Source organism: Liolophura sinensis, chromosome 6 (genome assembly GCF_032854445.1).
Source record: "Liolophura sinensis isolate JHLJ2023 chromosome 6, CUHK_Ljap_v2, whole genome shotgun sequence".
In the NCBI taxonomy this organism is placed as follows: Eukaryota; Metazoa; Mollusca; class Polyplacophora; order Chitonida; family Chitonidae; genus Liolophura; species Liolophura sinensis.
Window position 1 is genome coordinate 10,943,191 of NC_088300.1, and position 25,225 is coordinate 10,968,415.

At 41.2% G+C, this 25,225-nt stretch overlaps 1 protein-coding gene and 1 long non-coding RNA gene across 2 annotated transcripts; both read right to left on the reverse strand.

The window, feature by feature from the left end:
* Positions 1-5,683: 5,683 nt before the first annotated feature.
* On the reverse strand, positions 5,684-7,379 carry LOC135466548 (uncharacterized). Its single transcript, XR_010444134.1, has 4 exons — positions 7,246-7,379; positions 6,604-6,644; positions 6,029-6,100; positions 5,684-5,793 (listed from the first exon to the last, which is right to left on the reverse strand). It is a non-coding gene; the product is annotated as an uncharacterized LOC135466548 (long non-coding RNA).
* Positions 7,380-17,003: 9,624 nt separating this feature from the next.
* On the reverse strand, positions 17,004-24,603 carry LOC135466886 (keratin-associated protein 10-4-like). Its single transcript, XM_064744641.1, has 8 exons — positions 24,540-24,603; positions 24,243-24,305; positions 22,789-22,886; positions 21,512-21,647; positions 19,443-19,540; positions 18,410-18,545; positions 17,103-17,203; positions 17,004-17,018 (listed from the first exon to the last, which is right to left on the reverse strand). Exons 1-8 carry the CDS (start codon positions 24,601-24,603, stop codon positions 17,004-17,006), a joined length of 711 nt encoding a protein of 236 aa, XP_064600711.1.
* Positions 24,604-25,225: the final 622 nt, after the last annotated feature.

Here is a 25,225-nt window from a genome sequence, read left to right on the forward strand (position 1 = left end):
TCCCTGTTTCAAGGCAGACCGATGCAAAATATACCATCAGACTAGGATCACGTGAAAAAAATGTGAACTCAAAAAAGCGACATTTTAGTTCCAGTTCCGTTAATGAGCTCACAGCATGCTAAGACATGGACATACTGGCAGCTTTAGAAATACGCCCGATAACATAAGATAGGAACTTCAGAGATTCTTTACCATCCTGAACAGTGATCGAATCAAGTGACCTTAAGATGAATTCGAGAGCAAATAGCGAGATCCATTTTTGCCGATTCAGCTGGGATGTGACATTGTGCTGCATTGGTCGAGGGGTCTGCCCCATCGTCCGGTTGCCATTAGCTAAGGAAGGCCGTGGGTGAGAGCAATCAGCTGGAAGAGCCGTCCGAGGTGCTCAACCGGCCGGCACAGCCAGTCTAAGTGACACACTGTGTTCTCAAATACGATGCGGATAAGAGCAGAGACTTAGTACTCGGTTCGGTACACAACGATCCTGTTAAAGGACTTACACGCTCATCACAGGTCATTGGAAATTCACTCCATCAAATGAAAAAGCCGACGCAATGGCTTTCCATACCGCTCCACGCGTATCGACTTTCTGAGGACACAAAGCGTACAAACAACACGTCCCATTCGACCAAAGATTAAGAATCAAGTAGATGCCCTCATAGACAATTGCCGACCCTGTGGTTGTCTGGCAGGGTTGGAGACCATCTTACACAGCGGATTCAGTTGCGTTATCTCTGGCCACAGATGGATTAGTGTTCTCGCTAAACAGCGAAGACCTTCTGACAGAATTTCATTATTTTTATTCCGGCTTCTTCTAAATGTGTCAACTGGTGACCGTGTTCGTCCAGTATGTAAACTTCACTGACTCCATGTATATTTAAAGCATTGGCTTTCAATGCACCTCAGATGCCAACCAAATCTTGACCTTACTGTGAACTGCTCGTCCTTGCCCGACTTGACGCCTACCTTGAAAGGCGGTCTTCTATGGAACGTGCATCGTATCTGGTGACCGGCCCGGATAGCACAGTTGGTAGAGCGTCCGCTTCGGGACCGGTAGATCCAGGATCAATCCTTGATCGAGTCACACCTAAGACTTTAAAAGAGGAAGTTGTAACTTCCTCGCTTGGCGTTCAGCATGAAGGGGATAGTGTAACGACTGGTTGACCCGTATCAGTATAATGGCTCGGGCGGGGCGGCTTGCTTGCCTTCGGTAAGTCGTCTCAGTGAAGCAGCACTAAATAAAAGAGCGGTGGAAATCCGTCCTGCAACAAGGAGGCACATTATACGTACATGCACCCTAATGATTCCTTCGTCGTCATATGACTGAAAAATTGTCGAGTACGACGTTAAACCCCAAGCACTCACTCACTCGTATCTGGTGTCTTGAGAAAATGAGGTAACGCTATATGTCGCTATATGTAACTGCCTGTTACGAGGCGTCATCGTGATATGTGATATGACCAAATGAATTTTGAAATTGACAAGGATTCTAAAGCATATAGCAAAAACGCAAAATACTGTGAATACAACCAGTCATACAACCCTGTCTTCATCTGAGGCAGTAGTTAATCACTAAACTTCGATACTCTTCTCCATGTGGTTTTCCAATTGTGACGATGGTATATTCAAATATCTGCCTTTCTCAGTATTATTTAACGTATTTTCTCACTATATTGGAGTACCAAGCAATGCAACGTATGTTAAATCATTATTCACAAGACAGTCCTACAATAATCGTTAACATATATACCCCGGTATGATTTCAGTTCAGGTAGAAGCAATAATCCGTTCTCGGCGATACTGAACAGTTTTTGTCAAACATGGAATGTAAATCAAATTTCCAGCCCGTGACCACCTGACCGTTACCCGAGACATACCTTCTGGGTAAAGTATGGTGGCTTTCTTTAAAACAAAAAAAGAAAAACATTAACAAAAAGGGAAAATTTGCTCGAGTGCAGCACAAAACATTTTTCCAGTAAATAGATAGAAGGTAACTATTCATGAAAGTATTGTGTTGACAAACATTTTCTTACAGCTCTTTTAAGATTAGATATTCATGTAGCTTTGATCGTATTTTCTTCTTGTCAGACTGGAAATATTCATTAGTATAGCCTTCAGTCTCAGGAAATCTTTTATTAACCTTCATGCTCATACAACAAGATGAATATGTGTTCGTTCACTATTTCATTACGATATTTACTGAAGATTTTGATAAACATTTAAATTTAAGTTAAATTAAATGTTTGTTTAATGCGGTACTGCATGACGTGAGACCCTATGAATTCTTCATAGGGTCTCAAGTCATGACAGCCATGCCTTTGGAGGTAACTGGAGTGTCTGGGGTAAACCACCTGTATTTGGCAAATTACTGACAAACTTTCCCAAGTTGGATGTTAAGATTCCCCTATATCAGAAGGAGACAAGCGGTCTTCAAACGAACGAATGGAACCATTCACTAGAAATGTTAGTACATGTACATTCAAATATCTGAGGCAATCCCTGAGCATGGCAAATTAAAAATGCGCAAAACAGACTTCTTATTTAATGTCACACCCAGAATGACAATGCAGTTAACATTTACATTAAAACTCTCCGGTCAGTTATTTTTCATTGTCTACAATTACCATAACATTAGGTTTAACTTTATCGTAATTCTTATTTGATTGGGGGTACTGAAAAATATTCACTTATACGACTGCAGCAAACATCATGCTGGGAGATTCACCTCCATAATACGGACCTTCCTATGCCGACAGTTGGGCGGGGAAAACTAGCAAAGTCACTCTGAGCATTGTTTCCACAAATTGTACTCTCTCATCAAGTAACTTCCATCAATAAATCTCAGGCCCTGCCCAAAGTTTAGATAATATCCATTATATTCCCACGAAGTATGCACCTGTAGTCGCCTACACCAAAAATTCTTGACTGACAGCAAAAATACTTACATTATATACCACACAGCAAAAAGGATTTTGTTGGGGAAGCGGGATGCCGAAATGCTCTCTTTCACATACTTACCTAACAACGATATTAGAACGACAATGCGAGATTTAGTCGATAAGGACGACAACATGACATTGTAACGGGACTCCAGTCGACAATCTCGTGTAAATCTTGTGCATGAATCTCGCGTTGTCGACTAAATATTGCACAATGCATTGATTCTCTATTCTCGTCAAATGTCAAAATTTCTAATCTCGTCAGAATGCTGCGTTGTCAGCAAAATAACTGATCTGTTTGTCCAATCTTAAACTGCACCTCGGATCATGAAGAGCGACATTTGGTCGACAAGGCGAGATTAGGACGAGATTCGGAAAGCAGCGTGACGCGATTAACTTTAGTAACATGCACTTTCCACCAGGAAACCATGAGAGCAATGACTTGTGGAGCCAAGTCTCGATTAATCCAGACTAAATCTCGTGTTGTACGCTAAATCTCGATCGAATCTGGTCCTAAGCTCGCCACTGTCGAGCGAATTCTGACGCGATTAAACAGAGAATCAGTGCACTATGTAAGATTTTATTCAGACGAGATCTGGTCGAGAAACGAGCAGGCCGACATTCTGGGACTAAATGTCAGAGTCTCTTTGGAATTTCGTCACAAATGTCGCGTTGTCGGCCTAATTTCAAATGAATCTCCAATGAATACAATCAACAGAAATCTTGAAAATTCCGACTAAAACAGTTGATAAATGGGTTGATCGATCATGCGGCAAGGTGTGGAAAACTAGTTATGTTGTTCAATATTTTACAGCTTTTGGTGTTAAACATGGTTTCAAGCTATCAGTCGTTTTGTTGAGTAGTCCATGGGCGGATAACCATTCAGTGTAAGTTCTCCTCGGATGTTATGAAATTACCCCCCTTATATTTCACTCCCAACTCTAGATTTTTGATCTCTTAGTACGGGGTTGATGGTTACAGAGCTTAAAGCTGAGATTCCATATACGCGGTATGCGGTTTGCGGTATACGGCACGCGGTACGCGGATACGGCATGCGCTTTCTCTGATTCCATTTATGCGGTAACCTATGCGTTTTCTTTCATTCGTGGTGCGTTTTTATTAGAGCAAACATGTCGCATTCCATAATTTCACGACGTGTGGCTTTAGAGCAAGATTCAGACCTTGCCATAATAGCAATGTCATAAGTTGTTGCAACTAAAGAAGCGTAAAAAGAGAAAACACCGATGGTGGGTCCACAGTATTTTGCGGCAAAGAGCTCAGCAGGGGGCTTTCCGAAAACTTGGTCTCGGAATTGCAGCTGGATGGAGAAAAATTCCAACAGTACTTTCGTCTAACCAGAGAACAATTCAAACAAGTTCCGACCACGTGTCGGGGAAACACCCCACCAGTGACGTCATTTCTTGGGATACCCTGTCCGGTTTTGAAAACGCATACCGCACCGATCGCTACATGGTGCGATTGATTTTGCCGTATACGTTTCCGCATGAAAAAACGGATCCGCGACCGTACCTATGGAATCATTGCAACTTATTTTAACTATTTCGATTTTTTGCCGCGTACCGCATACCGCGTACCGTATACCGCTACCGCATGTAAGGAATCTCAGCTTTAGGAAGACATTTGCGGAGAGAAATACTCAGTATTCTGGATACGGGATATTTTGGGTTTAGAAATACCGCTAAATAGACCTATATTTCCATACCAGATTTAAACGTCCTGTGTAAGGTAACAAAGCTCGAGAGTTTAAAACGCGACTCAACTGGTCCTTCACATTTGGTCATAGGGGCTGATGGCTATAAGACTTGATTTGAGCGGCATCCAGTTCAGTTCGTGTAGGCCTACACGAGCGATTAGGACCTTACCCAACAGTCGGGTCGAGATAATTCAGATCAGCTCAGGAGTCTGTCGAGCTTTAAATAACAGTCAAATAAATAAACATTCCTTTTACCGTCCAATCTTTACGCCAATGTCGCGGAACTAGAAGTTTTTATCTGTCATCTCAGCCTCTCATCCCTTGCAAAGGCACGTCAACCGAGCATTCTGTTTTTAGTCTGCTGAACAACTTCGGTGGCCTAATGGTTAGAGCGTCCGCCTCGAAGTCGCGAGACCCTGGATTAAACCCGGGTCGGGTCATACCAACGACTTTAAAAATGCTGCAGCCTCGTTTGGCGTTCAGCACCGAGAGGTTAGAGCAAGGAAACATGACTGCTTGGACCGGTGTCAGTATAATAATGTGACCGGGTTGGACGTCATGTCTGGTGTCTTCGGCAGGATACTCCAGTGGCGGCAGCACTTTGGCGGCATGGACTCGCCCTGCCACAAGAAGACAATATATGTACACACACCTAATGACACTTCGTAAGTACGATGTTAAACCTCACTCATTCATTAGTCTCCCGAATATCCTAGCCTGATGCTGGGCCAAGCACCATTATGACATATCTCCATAGGCTCTCCAATGATAAACATACCATAGAGCCTAAGGACACGTATCATCGCAGCACTACATGCCGACAAATCAAGTAATCCTCTCCGAATCTTCCTATTTGTTATACAGAAAACATTCAGTTTGTAATATTTGTCTGAAATACACATGGCATTACAGTAGCACATAGCTTTTTTTTCTTTTTTCCAGTGTAGCTTATTTTTTCAGTGTGGCTTATTTTTTCAGTGTGGCTTATTTCCAGTAAAGAAAAACTATGATAAATTCATATGAGTGATTAAGGCCACGCAGTTTTAATCTACAATTGCTTTCTTCACAAAATGTATTGCCTCGTTTTAATTCACCAATGGCTGCCCGTACGTGCCTTGATCTGTGACGTCATTGCCGAGTCTGCCCAATAGATAAAGTTGACAGGAGTAAACTATGTTGTCCACTTAGTGATTCTGCGACAGCAGGTGTATGTCTTTGTTGTGCTACCTCCACCGTTACTGCTAGAGACAATTTAAGACGGCTTTACAAAGTTGGTTATTGTTTGATTTCAGACCCTCAAACGTAACTCAAATGGGGATTTCTGACATCGCTTGATCAATCGGTGTACAAACCACTTTCTGTGACTAATGACTACCTGATCAGATCACCCGAAGAGGCTTTTTCTCTCAGCATCCGGGTCGTTAGGGATTGGGGCAGCTTCTAGGATCTGTAAAGCGTAATCCACACATGCATTTTATACAGGTACATTTATTTGATTGGTGTTTTACGCCGTGCTCAGGAATATTTTATTTATATGACGGCGGCCAGCATTATGGTAGGAGGAAACCGGACAGAGCCCGAGGGATACCAACGACCATCCGCAGGTTACTAGCATTCCTTCCCACGTACGGCGGGAGAGAAAGCCTGTATGAGCTGGACTTGAACTCACGGCTACCGTACAAGATGCAAAGCATACTTTATGTAAAGTTTAAAAAGAAATAAAACGGTATATATGCAAGAATGCGTATGATTTTAACTTCATAACAAATTACGCTTTACTCTTAACATAAATTACTTCGCATGTACGATATACATGGTCCAGACTAAAGTGTTACGCATAGAATGCATTGTGTTCTTTCCATGATTAAAAAAAAAACACTGTTTGGTATAGCTGAGTGATCGTGTCCTGTGATCAAGAGTAGAGAACCATCCCCAGACATGTACTGGTACCTTAAACGTCATCCACCCTTGTTTATCCAGTTCCACCTTCTCTGTAAAATTGAGTAGAAATTAATATAATATCAAGGAATTTATTTACCTATCTGGTTTTCATTTTATATCGTTCTCAATTTTTCTCCCATATACCCGCGTTCAGTTATATGGGTAGATAAATTAACAATGCAATACTCCTCGAAAACACCGCGTCTCGCCAAATGCCTTGCAAAACTCCGATCTTACAGCCTGAATCGTACAGGGCCATAACAGCTCACTGATGGTTGATCAAGGTATGATCGCTTGAGAAGAGCAGTTTTGCAGAGCAGAGACGCAAAGAAGATGCTACTGATCGGTCCTACACAAAAACTGTCACTTTTACAGAGCAGAAACGTCAAGACGACGCTTTTGATCAGTCATACACCAAAATCATCACTTTTACAGAGCAGAAACGTCAAGACGACGCTATTAATCAGTCCTACACAAAAACTGTCAATTTTACAAAGCAGAGACGTCAAGACGACGCTATTGATCAATCCAGCACAAAAAGTCCTACACAACAGAGACGCCAGGGGGACACTAAGAACTTTTTAGGTTCCATTTTCCTGGCACATCTAGGATAATTATTTTACTACCAGAGACCACCAGCTATTCACTTACTGTAGTCTATCCATGTAGGGCCCTTGTCTATATTGCCGAACAGTCCAATAGAGCCGACAATATGGCTGAGAAGGATCAGGGTCAGAGCACAGGCCAGCGTCGCCATGATGAACGAGGACCTAGGGACCGTTCAGTGTTTACCGTCACCTACCCCAGGCACACGCGTACTGATAAGCTGAGCCTGTGTCCATACAGACATGCAATATGACCGGTGTACATACGACACCTCATCCATACGCCCGTCTAAAAGGACATTCATCCCGTGGTCAGGGTTTTAGCCTCGGGAAAGTAGTTTCTCTTCGTTGTAATCTTATGTGGCTTGTGATGTTCACATTTAAGACCACAAAGTATATAACGCTTACGTAAGCATTTATCAATGGACATGGTACATTAACCTTTCTTTTGGTGTCGACATGCTGTATAAATGTAGGCCTTGGACCAGCTGGTATATTCACAAGCACTGTAGATCTGTATTAGATAAGCTAACCTAGCACTGGAGGAGAATGTGGAATTGTTAACGGCTCATTAACAGAAATATCAGGAACAGTCAACCAGTGTGGAGAACACTTCATCGCTCTCGTCCGAGGGACTTTTCTGTACGGATCAGGATGATGAAGTCTACTTTGACAATACTCAGTCATATTTCTCGTAACTATTTTCCTAAAAGACGTCATACAGGTTATAGTGCCATAGTACGACGCCAAATTGATTCACGAAGTTTTATGAAAGAGGGTCCTGTTGACCGGGATATTCTGACAGATTCTGGGGTCAGCAGCACGACCTCAATAACAACCTCACCATGATTAAGTAGCAAAAAGAAAATGGTGGAGGAGCTCACTGAATAAGTTATTATGGTAACAACGGCCTAATTTATTAAGCCACTGCAGGATAGCCAGCTTCTACAAGCAATCGTGGTCAAGCGATGTTGATTTTCAGTCCACTACGGGGGCACGTGTACTGATTTGGAACGTCGACGAAAAGATACAAGAGGCGATAGAGAAAATAGCACGATTTCACAAAAACATTCACAAGGACTTTACACGAAAACTTTATCAATTATTAATAAAGTAATGGCGCAGGATTCATTTCTGACAAAACACTCCACAGAAAGCATCCATTAAAACCCGACATAGAGGTTTTTATATGAAGTAGCTATAATTCAAACTGATGAATTCACGACAGCTTTGGTGGTGTGCAATATATCACTTTTCAATATATCCAGTTTTGACGGGCTCCGAACAATATCCAGTGCAAAATGGGCTAGAATTTCAAATTTTTAAACGTCTATCATATATCCAGGCAACAAAACGGAGTGGTGACACCTGTATGCAATACACCGTGAAACTGACTAAAGCCCCACACCGCCTTCAGTTATGTGATGAGCTAAAATCTGCTGGTGTTCCAAGTTATCCAGATCTATTGACCACAAATCCGACATATTGTCTTCTATGGAACGCTCAGATTACTTCACATTCGCTGGAGAGAGAGACGCGCTACTGAATTAGCCAAGTGTCTTTGGCACCAGTGGTGGCCCTTGTGACTGCTTTGTACTTCTTATACATTAGTTGATTGATTTTTGACGCCGTTTTCAGTTTTATGTCGGCAAGCAGTTCAAAGTGGATGCAACCGGGGTGCCCAGAGTGAACATATGACCTTCAGGTACCTCACAGGCTTTCTAACTTAACGCCGAAACTGAATGAGCGAAAACTGGATTCGAACACGCGACCTCATTGGCCAAGAGTCTGATGGTTTCAGCCATTCAGCACTTAACATCGGAACCATCGAGACCCGCGAACGTTATCCAAGATAGAAAACATACCTAACGTGGAGAAACCATACTATGGTCAAATTTAAGAGTGAAGGAAACCAGATAGACCCCAAATAACAAACTAATGCAAACAAATTACGCAAACAAATAACGCAAACAAAAATATTACAACCGCTGGATAGGGTTAATTTATCAGAGATGGTCACAGATCTTACTAAACCAGCCATGTTTTACCAGAGCTTCTTTGCCTGGAGGTGGTTGTACTTCTGTGGATCCTCACTGGTCAAAGGTGTTGTGAACAATGCCCCTGATATTAAGATCTCTCTAAAACTAATGACACCACCAAAAGTACTGAAGACCGCTAAAATAGTACACTAGTTAAGGTACGATTAGTCGCGGGAGAATAAAACAGCAAGATCAAAACTAGGACGACGAATTGTTACCGTTCGGGTAATGGAGAGGCAGTCACGAAAGATAAGTATGGTGGGCACCAAGATAAGAGCTTTGACTACTTTTATAAGTGGTGTAAAAAGTGCATATATAAGACAACTTAAAGGATCATAAGACCACTATAATTTGTAAAGCAGCACTCAATACTAGAGTTAAAATGTCCGGGAACCGCACAACTTCCCAACAAAAAGTGCAAGAGATTAAAGGTAAACTGGTTAGCACAGGGACTATTTCATAAAGTTTTCAAACTAAACAATCTTCTTGATTACAGCTTACACAGATCTTCAATACATGTAGTGGGAAAAGGTTAAAATATCGGTGAACCGCACAAACCTACATACAGAAGCGCACGTCCGTAGCTGACTCAATTTTAGGGGTTTGAACGGAAACCTTACCTATAAGGTCAGCTAATTATCACAAATATGCAAATCAATGTTTCCCGCTGTAGTGAGCATCTATTGGATCTGGCAAGTACATCTTTGTGCATCTTTGAACTCCTATTCATAATATTTAAATTATACATTGAATCTATTATATTTTAACACACCTGTATACATTCAACTCACATCTAAATACGCCTAGAATTAGGTTGTGAAATAGTTCTGAAGAAAGAAACTCAATCCTTTAGATGTTCCATTTTCGAAACATCGAGTTCTACAGGCAAACAAATCTTCGAACTTTTACAAAAATGGTTTCGTCAATATAGCCTGACGTGACGTAGTGAAAAACCATGCAAGCTACTTCTGCACACTTGTAAGTGTTCGGATTTACCTGTTAACAACGGGTTAGGAAGGCATGTACTATGATTCTGGTTGACATATCAAAGCAGAAAGTTGGGATTTGTCGGCACTATTTAAAATCCATAAAATAGGTTTCAAATCAAACTAAAAGTCTAAATTTGAAGACAAAGAATTTCAGAAGTTCCCTTCCTTGCTCTTTAAGTTAAAGTATGCAATTGTTCAAACAGAATGTCCTTAAAATTTAGGGCCTCAAATTAATAAAGTAAACCTCAAGATTCTAAAACTGCTTTAAACACGCTTAAAAAAGGAAATCTTAAGAAATCGGAATCAGCAGGACCCGCATACTGCCCAAAAGCCTCGCGTATGTGAAAGGTCCGTGTAGATGGAGGGAGTCGTCATTAAGGTCCAGTCATCTGAAGTCGTCTGCCTTTTATACCATCATTTCTACAATAAAAACGCATGAGGAAAGGCACTTAACAAAACGGTGAAGCAATACAGATGTAAACTTGACAGTCAATCAAGTGTTCCCTGTATATATGCATGTATGCTTGGGGTTTTACGTCGTACTGAATGAGGACTGATTGGGTGTATGTAAATATACTGTGTATTTGTCTTGGTGGGTCGTGGGTCTTGGGGTCTTGGCGAGTCAGTGCCGCCAAAATACTGAACTATCAGGATAGACAGGACACTCCACCCAGTCACATTATATCGACACCGGGCTAACAAGTCCTGTTTCCTTGCTCTAACCTCTGAGTGCTGAAAGCCAAGCAATGCAGCAACAAGTACTATCTTAATGTCTTTGGTACGACCCGACTCGGATTTGATCTCGGGCCTCCGGACTTCGAGGTAGAGGCTCTAACAGAAGCGGTCTCGAGTGTTTCCAATGATCTATAAAATAAAGTTGGGGATATTCTATACAAATTTCCAAAGGCTATATCTTGTGATTTTATCAGTTAAATGTGTGGAAAATGACAAGTTTGAATAGAAATTTCGAAATGCAGCCCAACCAGATTCACGTATATGTCAGGCAAAACACCTACAAGATATTGGTGCCATGACACTTCATGTTAACGCGCTATTCCTTGTTGGTAACATTTATACTGTCATTTTCGTTAAATATTAAAACACGAACTGAATATCTCCTATTTTAAACACTATACTACGACGCTCTGAAGTTTAACAGTTTGTGTGCACCATTTTTCGACATTTTCCGCTGTAGCGTGCATCTATGGCTAGGCTTCTTGTGATAATTCTGGTGAACTGAAGATATGTCCATCACATGACATGAACAGCTACATTTCTTACCTTATATTCCCGTTTTGCCTGCAGGGTTACCATGAGTGGTGGTTCCTGGTCGGTATTTTTGCTTCTCGTCATTGTTGCGGTAACACGGGCTAACCGTTCCTTCCTCAGCGCTTCCACAGCCTTAGTCCACCGCATCCAGACTGGATTCAACATAGCCCGATATCTCACTGTAATACAAGTACGCGATTAAGAGCTTAAATTTAGTCGTAGACATCTCTTAGCGCAGTGCTTTTTGCAGGGTTTGTAAGACTGGGGGTGCTGTCTGGCGTCGCTCATTCAAGACGCTGCTTTTCACAACGCACATCTCAAAAAGAAGGTCACGGACTAAAAAAAAGACAGCACCCTTGTCTTTACAATAGCCCTTTTGCTTATATCCACATTTCCATTTCTACATGACCTAGTGAAATCAGTTGGGTGCTAGTCATTTGTGTTTAATTATTATAAACAGTGCCATTCTTATGATTTTCACCTTTTAGCATGTTAATATGCATTGATGGTGGTTAGTTGGGCGACTCTGCCAGTTAGCAGTTCGAATCCTGGGGGAGTGGTTTTCAGCGATAGAATCCTTACGACTTTAATAACGAGAGATAATATCAGAGATATTATCTCAGGTTTAAATGTACAGCGCTTTTATAGATTTCATACAAGACCGTACTTAAATGAGGTTATATCTATACTTTATTATAACTAATCTGATAAGAATATAGTTGTTAACCTACGTTAAAAGAGGTAAAGGATCTCGGCATAGAAATGGGTCTGGAGTAAAACTACTGTCAAATATCCCTACTCACGTGCTGTTTTCTGGTTTGGGGTTTTCCTGGTGGGGTGATAAGCGGCGTCCTCAGATTTCGTCATAGAGTTGAAAAACACACGCAGGCTGTGTGTCTGCCGGTCTGACCTCACCCCATCCACACGGTACACAGCTGACATGCGGTCTGGATTCCTCCGCTCCACTTCCGCTTTGGTGCTGTTGGAGACAATTAGCTGTATCACCTGTCCGTCGTCGGAGAGAACATTTATAGGGACGCCCTCACCAACAATACCCAAAGTTTCAGATTTTCCTTCCATGGTCGCTGGGTTTCTTTCTGTTGGAAGTTTCTGAGCACTGTTTCCGAATCCACGGGCCGTTTTGAAATTTCCATCCAGTGAATCATGTGGAACACCGTCCCCCTCCACTCTGTAGACTTTTGTCCTAGCCACGCCAATGGTGGGCTGTTCACCGATGGACTGCTCACCGGCAGGCTGTTCACCTACGGGCTGTTTACTCCACGTGGAGTAATCTTCCTTAACTCTTCCAATAACCAATAAATCGTTCTGGCGTTCAGACTGGTGTATTTGATCGTTACCATTTTCTACTGTATGTCTACCAGCTTGGTTTCCTGCCGGTTTGTCATTAACTGCCATTAACAGAGCTGCCTTCTCCAGCAACTCCTGTCTCCTCCCCACCGGTTCATCCCAAGACTTCGGTAAGCTCCAGTCCTCTACTCCCGCAGACAAACCACTCGGTTCATCCCCAGATTTCGGTAAGCTCCGGTCTTCCCCTTCCGCAGACAAGGCACTCGTCCTTGACCCGATCAAAAACTGTTCCAATATGGCGATACCACTTCTAGTGTTTATTTTCCTCTGTCTAACAGCAACCTGAACCCTACTATCCTGGTGGGATTCTTCAAAGGAGGACCGAGAATATAAAAAAAAGTGTCTGACTGGGCATTGTAAAGTTGTCGGTGCTACGTTGAACCTTTTTTCTGAAGAGCCTGATTTTCATAACAAGAATTGCCTCGATAGCAACGGCAGCACTGCATAACATTTTAACTTCCCAGGATATTTCACTTATTCAGACAAGTTCCTGGGTGGATGAAGACACCGCTCCTGGCCAAGTATCGAGGAAACCTCTGGACATAAGGCCGCAGCTGAATTGGTCAGCTGAGTTGGAGAACCGGTCAAAATTTCTGCCCAGAAATCATTTGGCATTTGAAAAGTTGATGTTGATTTCGCCTTGTAGAGCGACATCAGTTCACTGAAGAACAGTTGTACTAGGTTTTTTTTTTTTTAGTCAGTGAGCCCATTCTCAGATGCTCATTGTGAAAAGTTGGTTCTTAAATAATTTGACGCCACTTTACCAAGTGATAGCAACCTCAGCCTTCAACTTCCCCTCTTCACTACACTAATTATGTTTGAATTCTGATAATAGTGTCTGCCTTTCTTACTTGACAGCATACGTAAACGAGTATACTCTTCTAACTGTTCACATGAATATACATCTTTACGAATGGTTTCCCCCAACTTGTTCAACTAGACATTTTACGCTTTCTTAGAACTACGTAGTGTCCACAGGATATCCTCCACACGGATGTGTTTTGCTCTACATGACTTACCAGTCACCCTTAAGACTGCGATAAGAAACACGGTGAAAAACAAACTGGGGAGCATTGTACTGGTGGTCGAGACGACTGCCTGGAAGTTTGGTGCGCTGACTGAACGACACACCCAGAATGTTCATGGCCAGCTCGTGCTATCTGACGCCATGTGGCGGACAAAACTGCATAACTACATGTATGTAAATAAGCAATCAAGTGTCTTCGTCACACAAATTAAACCTTCACCTGTATTCAGTTAACTGGTCTTCGTGTCTTTTTCTGAAATACCTGTACTGTACGCCATATTCCAGCCATGTCGCGTTACACGAAGACCAGTTGCCAAAGATAACTATATCTTTGTAGTCTAGAATACAAGAGCCGGTGCTTGACCATTCAGTAAGTGAATTTTGATTGTGTGGGCATTGGGTTAGCCAATTCTAGTTTGGCCAAGCTAAGAGCTTGTTTCCTTTTCAAATACTTACCTACTTGATCATGTAAGGCGACGCTGTGAATCCGTGTATTTGACCTAGACACATGCGTACAGAGAATGAGAAGGTCATAATGATGTAACATAATGATGTGACATAATGATGTAACATAATGATGTGACATAATGATGTAACATAATGATGTGACATAATGATGTGACATAATGATGTAACATAATGATGTGACATAATGATGTGACATAATGATGTAACATAATGATGTGACATAATGATGTAACATAATGATGTAACATAATGATGTGACATAATGATGTAACATAATGATGTGACATAATGATGTGACATAATGGTGTAACATAATGATGTGACATAATGATGTGACATAATGATGTGACATAATGATGTAATATAATGGTGTGACATAATGATGTAACATGATGATGTGGCATAATGATGTAACATAATGATGTAACATAATGATGTGACATAATGATGTGACATAATGATGTAACATAATGATGTGACATAATGATATACCTTGTCTGTTGTTCAATAACAGGGGATTGGTGAACGTGTGTTTGCAGTCACGTGACAGTGTGGCGTCAATTTATTTAAGAATCTGCCTTTCACGATTAAGTTCTGAGAAGCGGGCCAGAAATCAACAAATTCGGCAACCTCTTTACAGACGCCCAATAACGGTAATGCCGTGACAATGTACACTGTCTTGTGTACAATAACGATAACGTCGCGACAGTGCATAGTGTCTGTGGTACAGTTACGATAACACCGTGACAATATACCGTGGCCATGATGCAAAAACAATAGTGTGACTGTGTGTCGTGTTTAAGGTATAATACTGTGACTTTGCACAGTCCCAGATGTATTATAACGGTAATACTGTGTGGTGAACAGGATGGAGAATGCGTTAAGGATGATGACTCACATTTGTTTTGAGGTTGAAATATCGAAAGCTTTGTTGATGGAAATCACAAAAACAGTTGTTTCTTTTCGTGTAATGACTTACAGCCGATGTGTACAAGCTACTGGCACGCAGAAAGACAGACATAAAACTGGCACACAGTTTAATTTTCTTTATTCGGCTATATTACAACTTTTATACCGTATATCAGGAATGCCTGAACTGTGTCATACATACCAGGGCAAAATTATATTATATCAAAGTATGGATTTGAAATATACCCTCGTGACCAAAACTTTTTTTCGACCATTTTCCTATGAATTCTTTCAGCTTCTGACATCCAGCCCTGAGTGTATGGTTGAAGTATGTTGATTTTTGTCGATCTCGGTTCCTTTGGAAGCTTATGCTATAGCAATCGGTCTGAAACGGGTGAGAAGTTTGATTATCATCCGTGGTCTTGACATTTTAGTGGATTTTAATATTTTCACAAGAGAAAGGATGTATAAACACACACACACACACACACACACACACACACACACACACACACACACACACACACACACACATATATATATATATATATATATATATATATATATATATATATATATATATATATATATATATATATAATTATTATTATTATTATCAGACCACTGTATGGCTCATATATCACTGCTCTTATCACTAAAGGTATCACGGGTGAAAGGTCACACTTGAAACGGAACACCTGAATTCGTTAACGTTATAATTGCCGGTGTTCAGGAAGTACCGGGCTTTAGGTATGGCGTCAAGAACACACAAGAGGAATCAACAGTCGTAACGAAGCGCCTAACTTCGGGATGGATCGGCAATCCTGACGAAACACGTCACCTCAAAACTGAATCACTATCACGAGCATGGAGAGAACATAGTCTTAAGCTTACTCTTTCATGCACTTGGCGATATGTGGACATCCGGTCTTGAAGCCGCATTTCTTTGGTTTTGTTACGCAGAAACGTCCCTTCTTGCAATGCTTTTTCTGTAATAGTAAAACACAGACGCGTCATTATTTCCTTCATTATGACAAAGTGGGAGCAAAAGCTGATAATGTGAGCTCAAGATGTGTGGTATATCAGTTTTCCCAACACTGCGATACGATGGGAGCACAAAGTGTCTGGTGACGTCACTATGTCTATCATTGTCACGCAGTGGGAGCCCAAGCTCTCTGCTAACGTCAGTGTTCCCGCCATTGTGACACAGTGAGCGCACATACTGTCTGGTAACGTCAGCATTTCCGTCATTGTGACACAGTGGGAGCACAAGCTGTCTGGTAATGTCAGCATTTCCGTCATTGTGACACAGTGGGAGCACAAGCTGTCTGGCAATGTCAGTTTTCCCGCCATTGTGACACAGTAAGAGCACAAGTCATTCTTGTGCTGCGAGCCGGAAGCCAGAAGGTGGCTTTTCACTGATATCTACAAGAGCTGCTACACCTAATGTTAACGTCATGGGATCTTTGTGAATAATTAGACCTCTATAGCGCTACATGTAGGCTGTTCCTAATATCCATACACGGCATATATAGAGTGGTGCATCACAAATATTATACTAAAGTTATAAAGAAACATTATTTGAGGCACTAAAAAATGCCACTGGTACTCTAAGTAATCTATACACATGTACATCAAGACTATTTAAGGTCAGACGCGACTACAGTGTACCTGTAGCCGTTACACGTTGTTGGGTTAACCATAAACCGCTATACATGTAATAACAACATTAGAATTATTGTTTACCGATCTGCAACATAAACGAATTGAAAAAAAAACATTCTGATAAATTAATACTGAGATACTACTACTTTTATGATAAAGTATCACTCACCTGACAAGGGTCAGGGGCACAACGGGACCTGGGACAGCCGCGGGTTCTGAAGCCAAACGAGCACGCTTTCCTCGCTGTAGCCTCACAGGCGCCGTTCTTTCCTGAGGGTAAAGGGGACGTTTTACTGGGTACATGTGTGTCTGACCATAATGCGGATGTACCACGAATTACAGGTTGTAAATTTACACCTGCTGATAGTCTTGTAACAGGGTCACAGATAACATGTTTACATCTATTGATAGTCTTGTTAAAGAGTTACAGGTTACGTGTTTACAGCAATTCATAGCCCTGTAAAGGGGTTACAGGCTACATGTTTACACCTTCTGACAGTCTTGTAAAAGGGTTACAGGTTACGTGTTTACAGATACTGATAGTGTTGTAAAAGGGTTACAGGCTGTTTATTTACACCTGCTGATAGTCTTGTAACAGGGTCACAGATAACATGTTTACATCTATTGATAGTCTTGTTAAAGAGTTACAGGTTACATGTTTACAGCAATTCATAGCCCTGTAAAGGGGTTACAGGCTACATGTTTACACCTACTGATAGTCTTGTAAAAGGGTTACAGGTTACGTGTTTACAGATATTGATAGTGTTGTAAAAGGATTACAGGTTACTTGTTTACACCTACTGATAGTCTTGTAAAAGGGTTACAGGTTACATGTTTATAACTGCTGATAGTATTGTAAAAGGGTTACAGATTTCATGTTTACACCTACTGATAATCTTGTAAAAGGGTTACAGGTTACATGTTTACGCCAATTGATAGTTATGTAAAAGGGTTACAGGTTACATGTTTACACCTACTGACAGTCTTGTAAAAGGGTTACATGTTACATGTTTACAGCTACTGATAGTCTTGTAAAAGGGTTACAGGTTACATGTTTACACCTAATGATAGTCTTGCAAAAGGGTTACAGGTTACATGTTTTCACCTAATGATAGTCTTGTAAAAGGGTTACAGGTTACGTGTTTACAGCTATCTTTAGCCTTGTGAAAGAGTTACAGGTTACGTGTTGACAGTTGTCCTCAGCTCTGTAAAAGGTGGCACAGCCCTGTAAAAGGGTTACATGTTTACTACTCAAAGCCATGATGAGCTAAAGCCCAAAAATTTAATATACAAAATAGTTAAGCTGAATGCTCATTTTCGCCTGAACATGTCCGACCGAAATTTGGAATCAGCCGTATTTGAGTATATTTTAGTTTATAGATTAAAGTTTCGGGACTGAAGATTGCAGCTGACAAAAAACGGGGGGGGGGGGGGTCGGGGGGGGGGAGTGGGGAGAGCTTTAGCCACCGAACGTACCTGGTTTGATATCGATTGGCAGGACTTCTGGCATGATGACACCAGTACCCTTACAGGAAGCTTTGTGTGGGCACATGTCCATACCACAGTCAGATGGTTCTGTGATACAGACGTTGTTCTCTGGGCATATGGTGGTCTGTGGTAAAAAACAGTAGAAACATTTAGGCTACAGTACATCCACAAGGTAGGTTCTTGAACAACAAGGTCATCCACCGCAAAATGCCACGTAATAGTCATGAGTATAGCGTAACACCAATCCGTTTAATACATAAGCAAATAAATATTGTGAAGTTTTACTTTGTACTTCTGTTCATTAATTTATTTCGTTGTTTGATTTCGCATAATAGTTCTTCATTGAATGGCGCTGTACGCTGTATTTTGGAATTTTTCACTTAATGATGGCGGCATTAAAAGTTTATAAGTAAACTTATCCTGAACACATTAATTGATTGATAGACTGACCAGTATTCACCGCAGTGTTCTGGAATATTTCACTTATATTATGGAAGTAAATGTTTATGGGTAGAGGTACATAACGCATACCTAAAACATTTATTTATTTGATTGATGCTTTACGCCGTACTCAAGAATATTTCACTTATACAACGGCGCCCGGCATTATGGTGGGCGGAAACCGGGCACAGCCCGGGGGAAACCCACGATCATCCGCAGGTTGGTGAAAGACCTTCCCACTTAAGGCCGGAGAGGAAGCCAGCGCATACCTAAAACAATGGGAGCTGGATTGGCACATTGGTCAAGGACCTGGTGGTGGCAACAAGTCAGTGCTTTAACAGTCTGAACGCTCCTGAATATAGGATCGGTCCAAAACATTGATATAGGAACTTATTTTCTCAGTAATACCAAATACTTTTACAACGACTCTTGCCAAATGATATCTCACTTGGATTGCCCACTGATCAAGGTCACCTGTTTTACCCTCCCAAATTTACTTCTATTTGATAGTAATCAAGGAAATTATCATCTGATCATGTGAAAGGAACATATATTCATGACAACAGGTGAGTTCACTTACGTCACATGGGTTTGTTGCGCATGTGCAGCGTGGACAGGTTCCGTCCAGAAGGAATCCAAACTCGCACATCTTCCTGCACGTGGCCTTGCAAGGCTCAGCTGAAAAAGATTACGTTCATCCTTAGACAGTGTGGTGTTTCTATGATTTAAGTCTATAATTACATAACTCTTAAAGTTTTTGATCATAGAGTTATACGTTTTGGTCTCTCTTGATCATGACTATAACCACAGCTGGATCTGCCAAACTGCAGATAGATAGTTTGATGTCCTTCGAATTCATTCCGTTCATTTAAAACGCAGAAAATTTAAGAATAACGGTACAATTTGATGATCAAACATCAAAAAATCTACTTTAGTCACCTTTGACCTTGTGGCGTCGCGACAGAAGCCGCTGAAGGCAAAGAGCTCTTCGCTACCTCTACAGCATAGGCCTTCACCGCAGGAGACAAGCGCTGTACTTCAACAACCACGCTTTCAGTCGGTGTGCAGAAGTTAGCCCTATTATTTGCATACTCCAAACCATCTTTCTTTCAGTAAGGTTGACACTGATAATGTTGGACATCGCTAGTTTGATTAAACGAAGATGGTTCCAAACTAACAGTACTTATTTAAGCTAGTATAATGGCAGGCACGAGGACTACAAACCAGCCACGACTGTCCTCACTACGGTGCCCCACTACAGGATTCCCCACTAAAGGGTCCCCACTACAGGGTCCACATGAAGCTTGGATATCCCGACGTCATGAAACCCTCAGATGACTACGGCGATAAATAACAATTACAAGTATACATAAAACCAATACAATTATTTAAAACCTTCTTTGCATCTGGTTGATAGGATTTTATTTATTTATTTGATTGGTGTTTTACGCCGTACTCACCGGTCGTTATAAAAAAAAGGCGTAATGAAGGTGAAATATTATGCAATTATTGCATGTTTCAGAGTGAAACATCGTGATTTGTCGGCTCATGTATAACGAGCGCGCAGCGTGAGTTCTCCATCAGCTGTCGAGATCCGACAAATCACGATGTTCCACTCTGAAACAGGCTACATGTTTACACCTTCTGACAGTCTTGTAAAAGGGTTACAGGTTACGTGTTTACAGATACTGATAGTGTTGTAAAAGGGTTACAGGCTGTTTATTTACACCTGCTGATAGTCTTGTGACAGGGTCACAGATAACATGTTTACACCTATTGATAGTCTTGTTAAAGAGTTACAGGTTACGTGTTTACAGCAATTCATAGCCCTGTAAAGGGGTTACAGGCTACATGTTTACACCTACTGATAGTCTTGTAAAAGGGTTACAGGATACATGTTTACAGATACTGATAGTGTTGTAAAAGGATTACAGGTTATTTGTTTACACCTACTGATAGTCTTGTAAAAGGGTTACAGGTTACATGTTTATAACTGCTGATAGTATTGTAAAAGGGTTACAGATTTCATGTTTACACCTACTGATAGTCTTGTAAAAGGGTTACAGGTTACATGTTTACGCCAATTGATAGTTATGTAAAAGGGTTACATGTTACATGTTTACACCTACTGACAGTCTTGTAAAAGGGTTACATGTTACATGTTTACAGCTACTGATAGTCTTGTAAAAGGGTTATAGGTTACATGTTTACACCTAATGATAGTCTTGCAAAAGGGTTACAGGTTACATGTTTTCACCTAATGATAGTCTTGTAAAAGGGTTACAGGTTACGTGTTTACAGCTATCTTTAGCCTTGTGAAAGAGTTACAGGTTACGTGTTGACAGTTGTCCTCAGCTCTGTAAAAGGTTGCCGGTTACGTCTTTACAGTTAAAGTCACAGCCCTGTAAAAGGGTTACATGTTTACTACTCAAAGCCATGATGAGCTAAAGCCCAAAAATTTAATATACAAAATAGTTAAGCTGAATGCTCATTTTCGCCTGAACATGTCCGACCGAAATTTGGAATCAGCCGTATTTGAGTATATTTTAGTTTATAGATTAAAGTTTCGGGACTGAAGATTGCAGCTGACAAAAAACGGGGGGGGGGTCGGGGGGGGGGAGTGGGGAGAGCTTTAGCCACCGAACGTACCTGGTTTGATATCGATTGGCAGGACTTCTGGCATGATGACACCAGTACCCTTACAGGAAGCTTTGTGTGGGCACATGTCCATACCACAGTCAGATGGTTCTGTGATACAGACGTTGTTCTCTGGGCATATGGTGGTCTGTGGTAAAAAACAGTAGAAACATTTAGGCTACAGTACATCCACAAGGTAGGTTCTTGAACAACAAGGTCATCCACCGCAAAATGCCACGTAATAGTCATGAGTATAGCGTAACACCAATCCGTTTAATACATAAGCAAATAAATATTGTGAAGTTTTACTTTGTACTTCTGTTCATTAATTTATTTCGTTGTTTGATTTCGCATAATAGTTCTTCATTGAATGGCGTTGTACGCTGTATTTTGGAATTTTTCACTTAATGATGGCGGCATTAAAAGTTTATAAGTAAAGGAAACTGGACTGCCCGCATGAAACCACGGTCAGAGACTTCTGTGATCCAGATGTTCCTATTTGATCATTTCTAGGCCTGTGATAGAGTAAGACATCCGCAACATCACGCACGGTACCTCTGCCTTTTCTGCTTTATTCACCTACCATTGCAATGCCAAACACGCGGAGTACGCTGACGTTTTCCAGCTGACATCACAACTACGCCCATACTTGTACTTGTTCATTTATTTCTCTATTCGGCCCCTTATCCTGAACACATTAATTGATTGATAGACTGACCAGTATTCACCGCAGTGTTCTGGAATATTTCACTTATATTATGGAAGTAAATGTTTATGGGTAGAGGTACATAACGCATACCTAAAACATTTATTTATTTGATTGATGCTTTACGCCGTACTCAAGAATATTTCACTTATACAACGGCGCCCGGCATTATGGTGGGCGGAAACCGGGCACAGCCCGGGGGAAACCCACGACCATCCGCAGGTTGGTGAAAGACCTTCCCACTTAAGGCCGGAGAGGAAGCCAGCGCATACCTAAAACAATGGGAGCTGGATTGGCACATTGGTCAAGGACCTGGTGGTGGCAACAAGTCAGTGCTTTAACAGTCTGAACGCTCCTGAATATAGGATCAGTCCATAACATTGATATAGGAACTTATTTTCTCAGTAATACCAAATACTTTTACAACGACTCTTGCCAAATGATATCTCACTTGGATTGCCCACTGATCAAGGTCACCTGTTTTACCCTCCCAAATTTACTTCTATTTGATAGTAATCAAGGAAATTATCATCTGATCATGTGAAAGGAACATATAGTCATGACAACAGGTGAGTTCACTTACGTCACATGGGTTTGTTGCGCATGTGCAGCGTGGACAGGTTCCGTCCAGAAGGAATCCAAACTCGCACATCTTCCTGCACGTGGCCTTGCAAGGCTCAGCTGAAAAAGATTACATTCATCCTTAGACAGTGTGGTGTTTCTATGATTTAAGTCTATAATTACATAACTCTTAAAGTTTTTGATCATAGAGTTATACGTTTTGGTCTCTCTTGATCATGACTATAACCACAGCTGGATCTGCCAAACTGCAGATAGATAGTTTGATGTCCTTCGAATTCATTCCGTTCATTTAAAACGCAGAAAATTTAAGAATAACGGTACAATTTGATGATCAAACATCAGAAAATCTACTTTAGTCACCTTTGACCTTGTGGCATCACGACAGAAGCCGCTGAAGGCAAAGAGCTCTTCGCTACCTCTACAGCATAGGCCTTCACCGCAGGAGACAAGCGCTGTACTTCAACAACCACGCTTTCAGTCGGTGTGCAGAAGTTAGCCCTATTATTTGCATACTCCAAACCATCTTTCTTTCAGTAAGGTTGACACTGATAATGTTGGACATCGCTAGTTTGATTAAACGAAGATGGTTCCAAACTAACAGTACTTATTTAAGCTAGTATAATGGCAGGCACGAGGACTACAAACCAGCCACGACTGTCCTCACTACGGTGCCCCACTACAGGATTTCCCACTAAAGGGTCCCCACTACAGGGTCCACATGAAGCTTGGATATCCCGACGTCATGAAACCCTCAGATGACTACGGCGATAAATAACAATTACATGTATACATAAAACCAATACAATTATTTAAAACCTTCTTTGCATCTGGTTGATAGGATTTTATTTATTTATTTGATTGGTGTTTTACGCCGTACTCACCGGTCGTTATAAAAAAAAAGTCGTAATGAAGGTGAAATATTATGCAATTATTGCATGTTTCAGAGTGAAACATCGTGATTTGTCGGCTCATGTATAACGAGCGCGCAGCGTGAGTTCTCCATCAGCTGTCGAGATCCGACAAATCACGATGTTCCACTCTGAAACATGCCCATCACTCAAGATTTTATTCACGCTCAACACATTGAACCTAGGTGGGTCTGTCATTTTAACAGATTCTCGGTGCCTTTTTCAAAAACAATGGCTGTCAAAGCAGCCACTCCCAAAGCAGACGGCAGATGTGACGTAATACAACACAAAGGTGAGACTACCTAAGGCGCGACCAAACATAAATGTAATGTGGCACGTTTAGCGTGCTACATTGCACTTGTTTCTTTAATGCCCTCACAGCTTGCAACATTACGGAATGCTGCACCACACGTGAAGTGATATTATCCAATGGGGAAACGATAAAATTTCGTGAGGTATAATAAAAGTTATTGTTCAGTATGACGTTATGTAACAATTAAACCATGAGTTAAATGAATACAGCATAAGACATGTTGAAAACATATACCTGGTTTTAGCTCGATTGGCAAGACTGCTGGTTTCACAGGCGGCGATTCATCGAGCTTCTCGTCTACAAGAAAATATTTAATACAAATTTCATTAAATTTTATCTTTTCATTTGCCAGTTAATAGTAAATAAGCATAATTCCTGTTTCCCTGGCAACCACCTTAAGGACAACGCAGTAAAATTTTGCGATTAAATCTGAACTGTTAAAGGAAACTATTATCATTACTGCAAATCAGGAATGGTGTGTGAAGAGTAATGCCAACAGAGATTAACTAAGAGGTAACCTAGATGTCTTACCCAGAGGCAGTGCCATAGACACAGCCAACAGCCCACAGATCAGCACAGCTCCGATCACGTTCATGTTGGATCTGCTTCAAATCCCCAACAAGAGTATAATTTTTTGTGGTCTCCGGACCTCGTATTTATACCTGTCCTGTCCGGCGTGCCACGTGGATGCTTAGTCTGGGTATGGTATCGATGCCCAATCAGACACTGGCCAGCGGGTGACCGGGCAAGACAAAGCATTTGTTATGCCATTGTTACCATGCGATGCTATACCACTGAACTTGTTTAGTCAAATGGGCACACACTCGTCATTTGATTATTGGCCTACCTGTTAAATTTCGTAATCCTTTGTATCTGCAGTTGTAACAGAAGGTTGAGCACTCAGTTATTGATATTGCTAATACTGATGATATTTGAAACAACTAACAACTGCACTGGAACAGCTTTATAGTATAATTGCTCAAAACGAAACGACAGCAAATTTGGAACATAATGAACAGGGGTAGTGGGAATGTTGTAAGGAAAATATAGCGCCTTTTCCTTGATTAATAAATTTGTGTCATGTGATAAAACTATAAAACGCATATATTTAGTCTTCTTAGTGTTAAGTGAGGGACGAGTAGTTGAAAACTATTGATACTTTCCATGCTTTCTAAGCAAGCATCAACGTGAGAAATGTTTTATGTTACTGTGTTAAG

What these genes read in the sequence shown, in the direction of transcription:
- LOC135466886 (XM_064744641.1), bottom strand. Translation starts at nt 24,603, where the DNA reads ATGAACGTGATCGGAGCTGTGCTGATCTGTGGGCTGTTGGCTGTGTCT. An exon ending in GCGCAACAAACCCATGTGAC is followed by an intron (nt 21,648 to 22,788) that starts GTAAGTGAACTC and finishes TTTTTACCACAG; the next exon opens with ACCACCATATGCCCAGAGAA. An exon ending in GCCAATCGATATCAAACCAG is followed by an intron (nt 19,541 to 21,511) that starts GTACGTTCGGTG and finishes AATCTTTTTCAG; the next exon opens with CTGAGCCTTGCAAGGCCACG.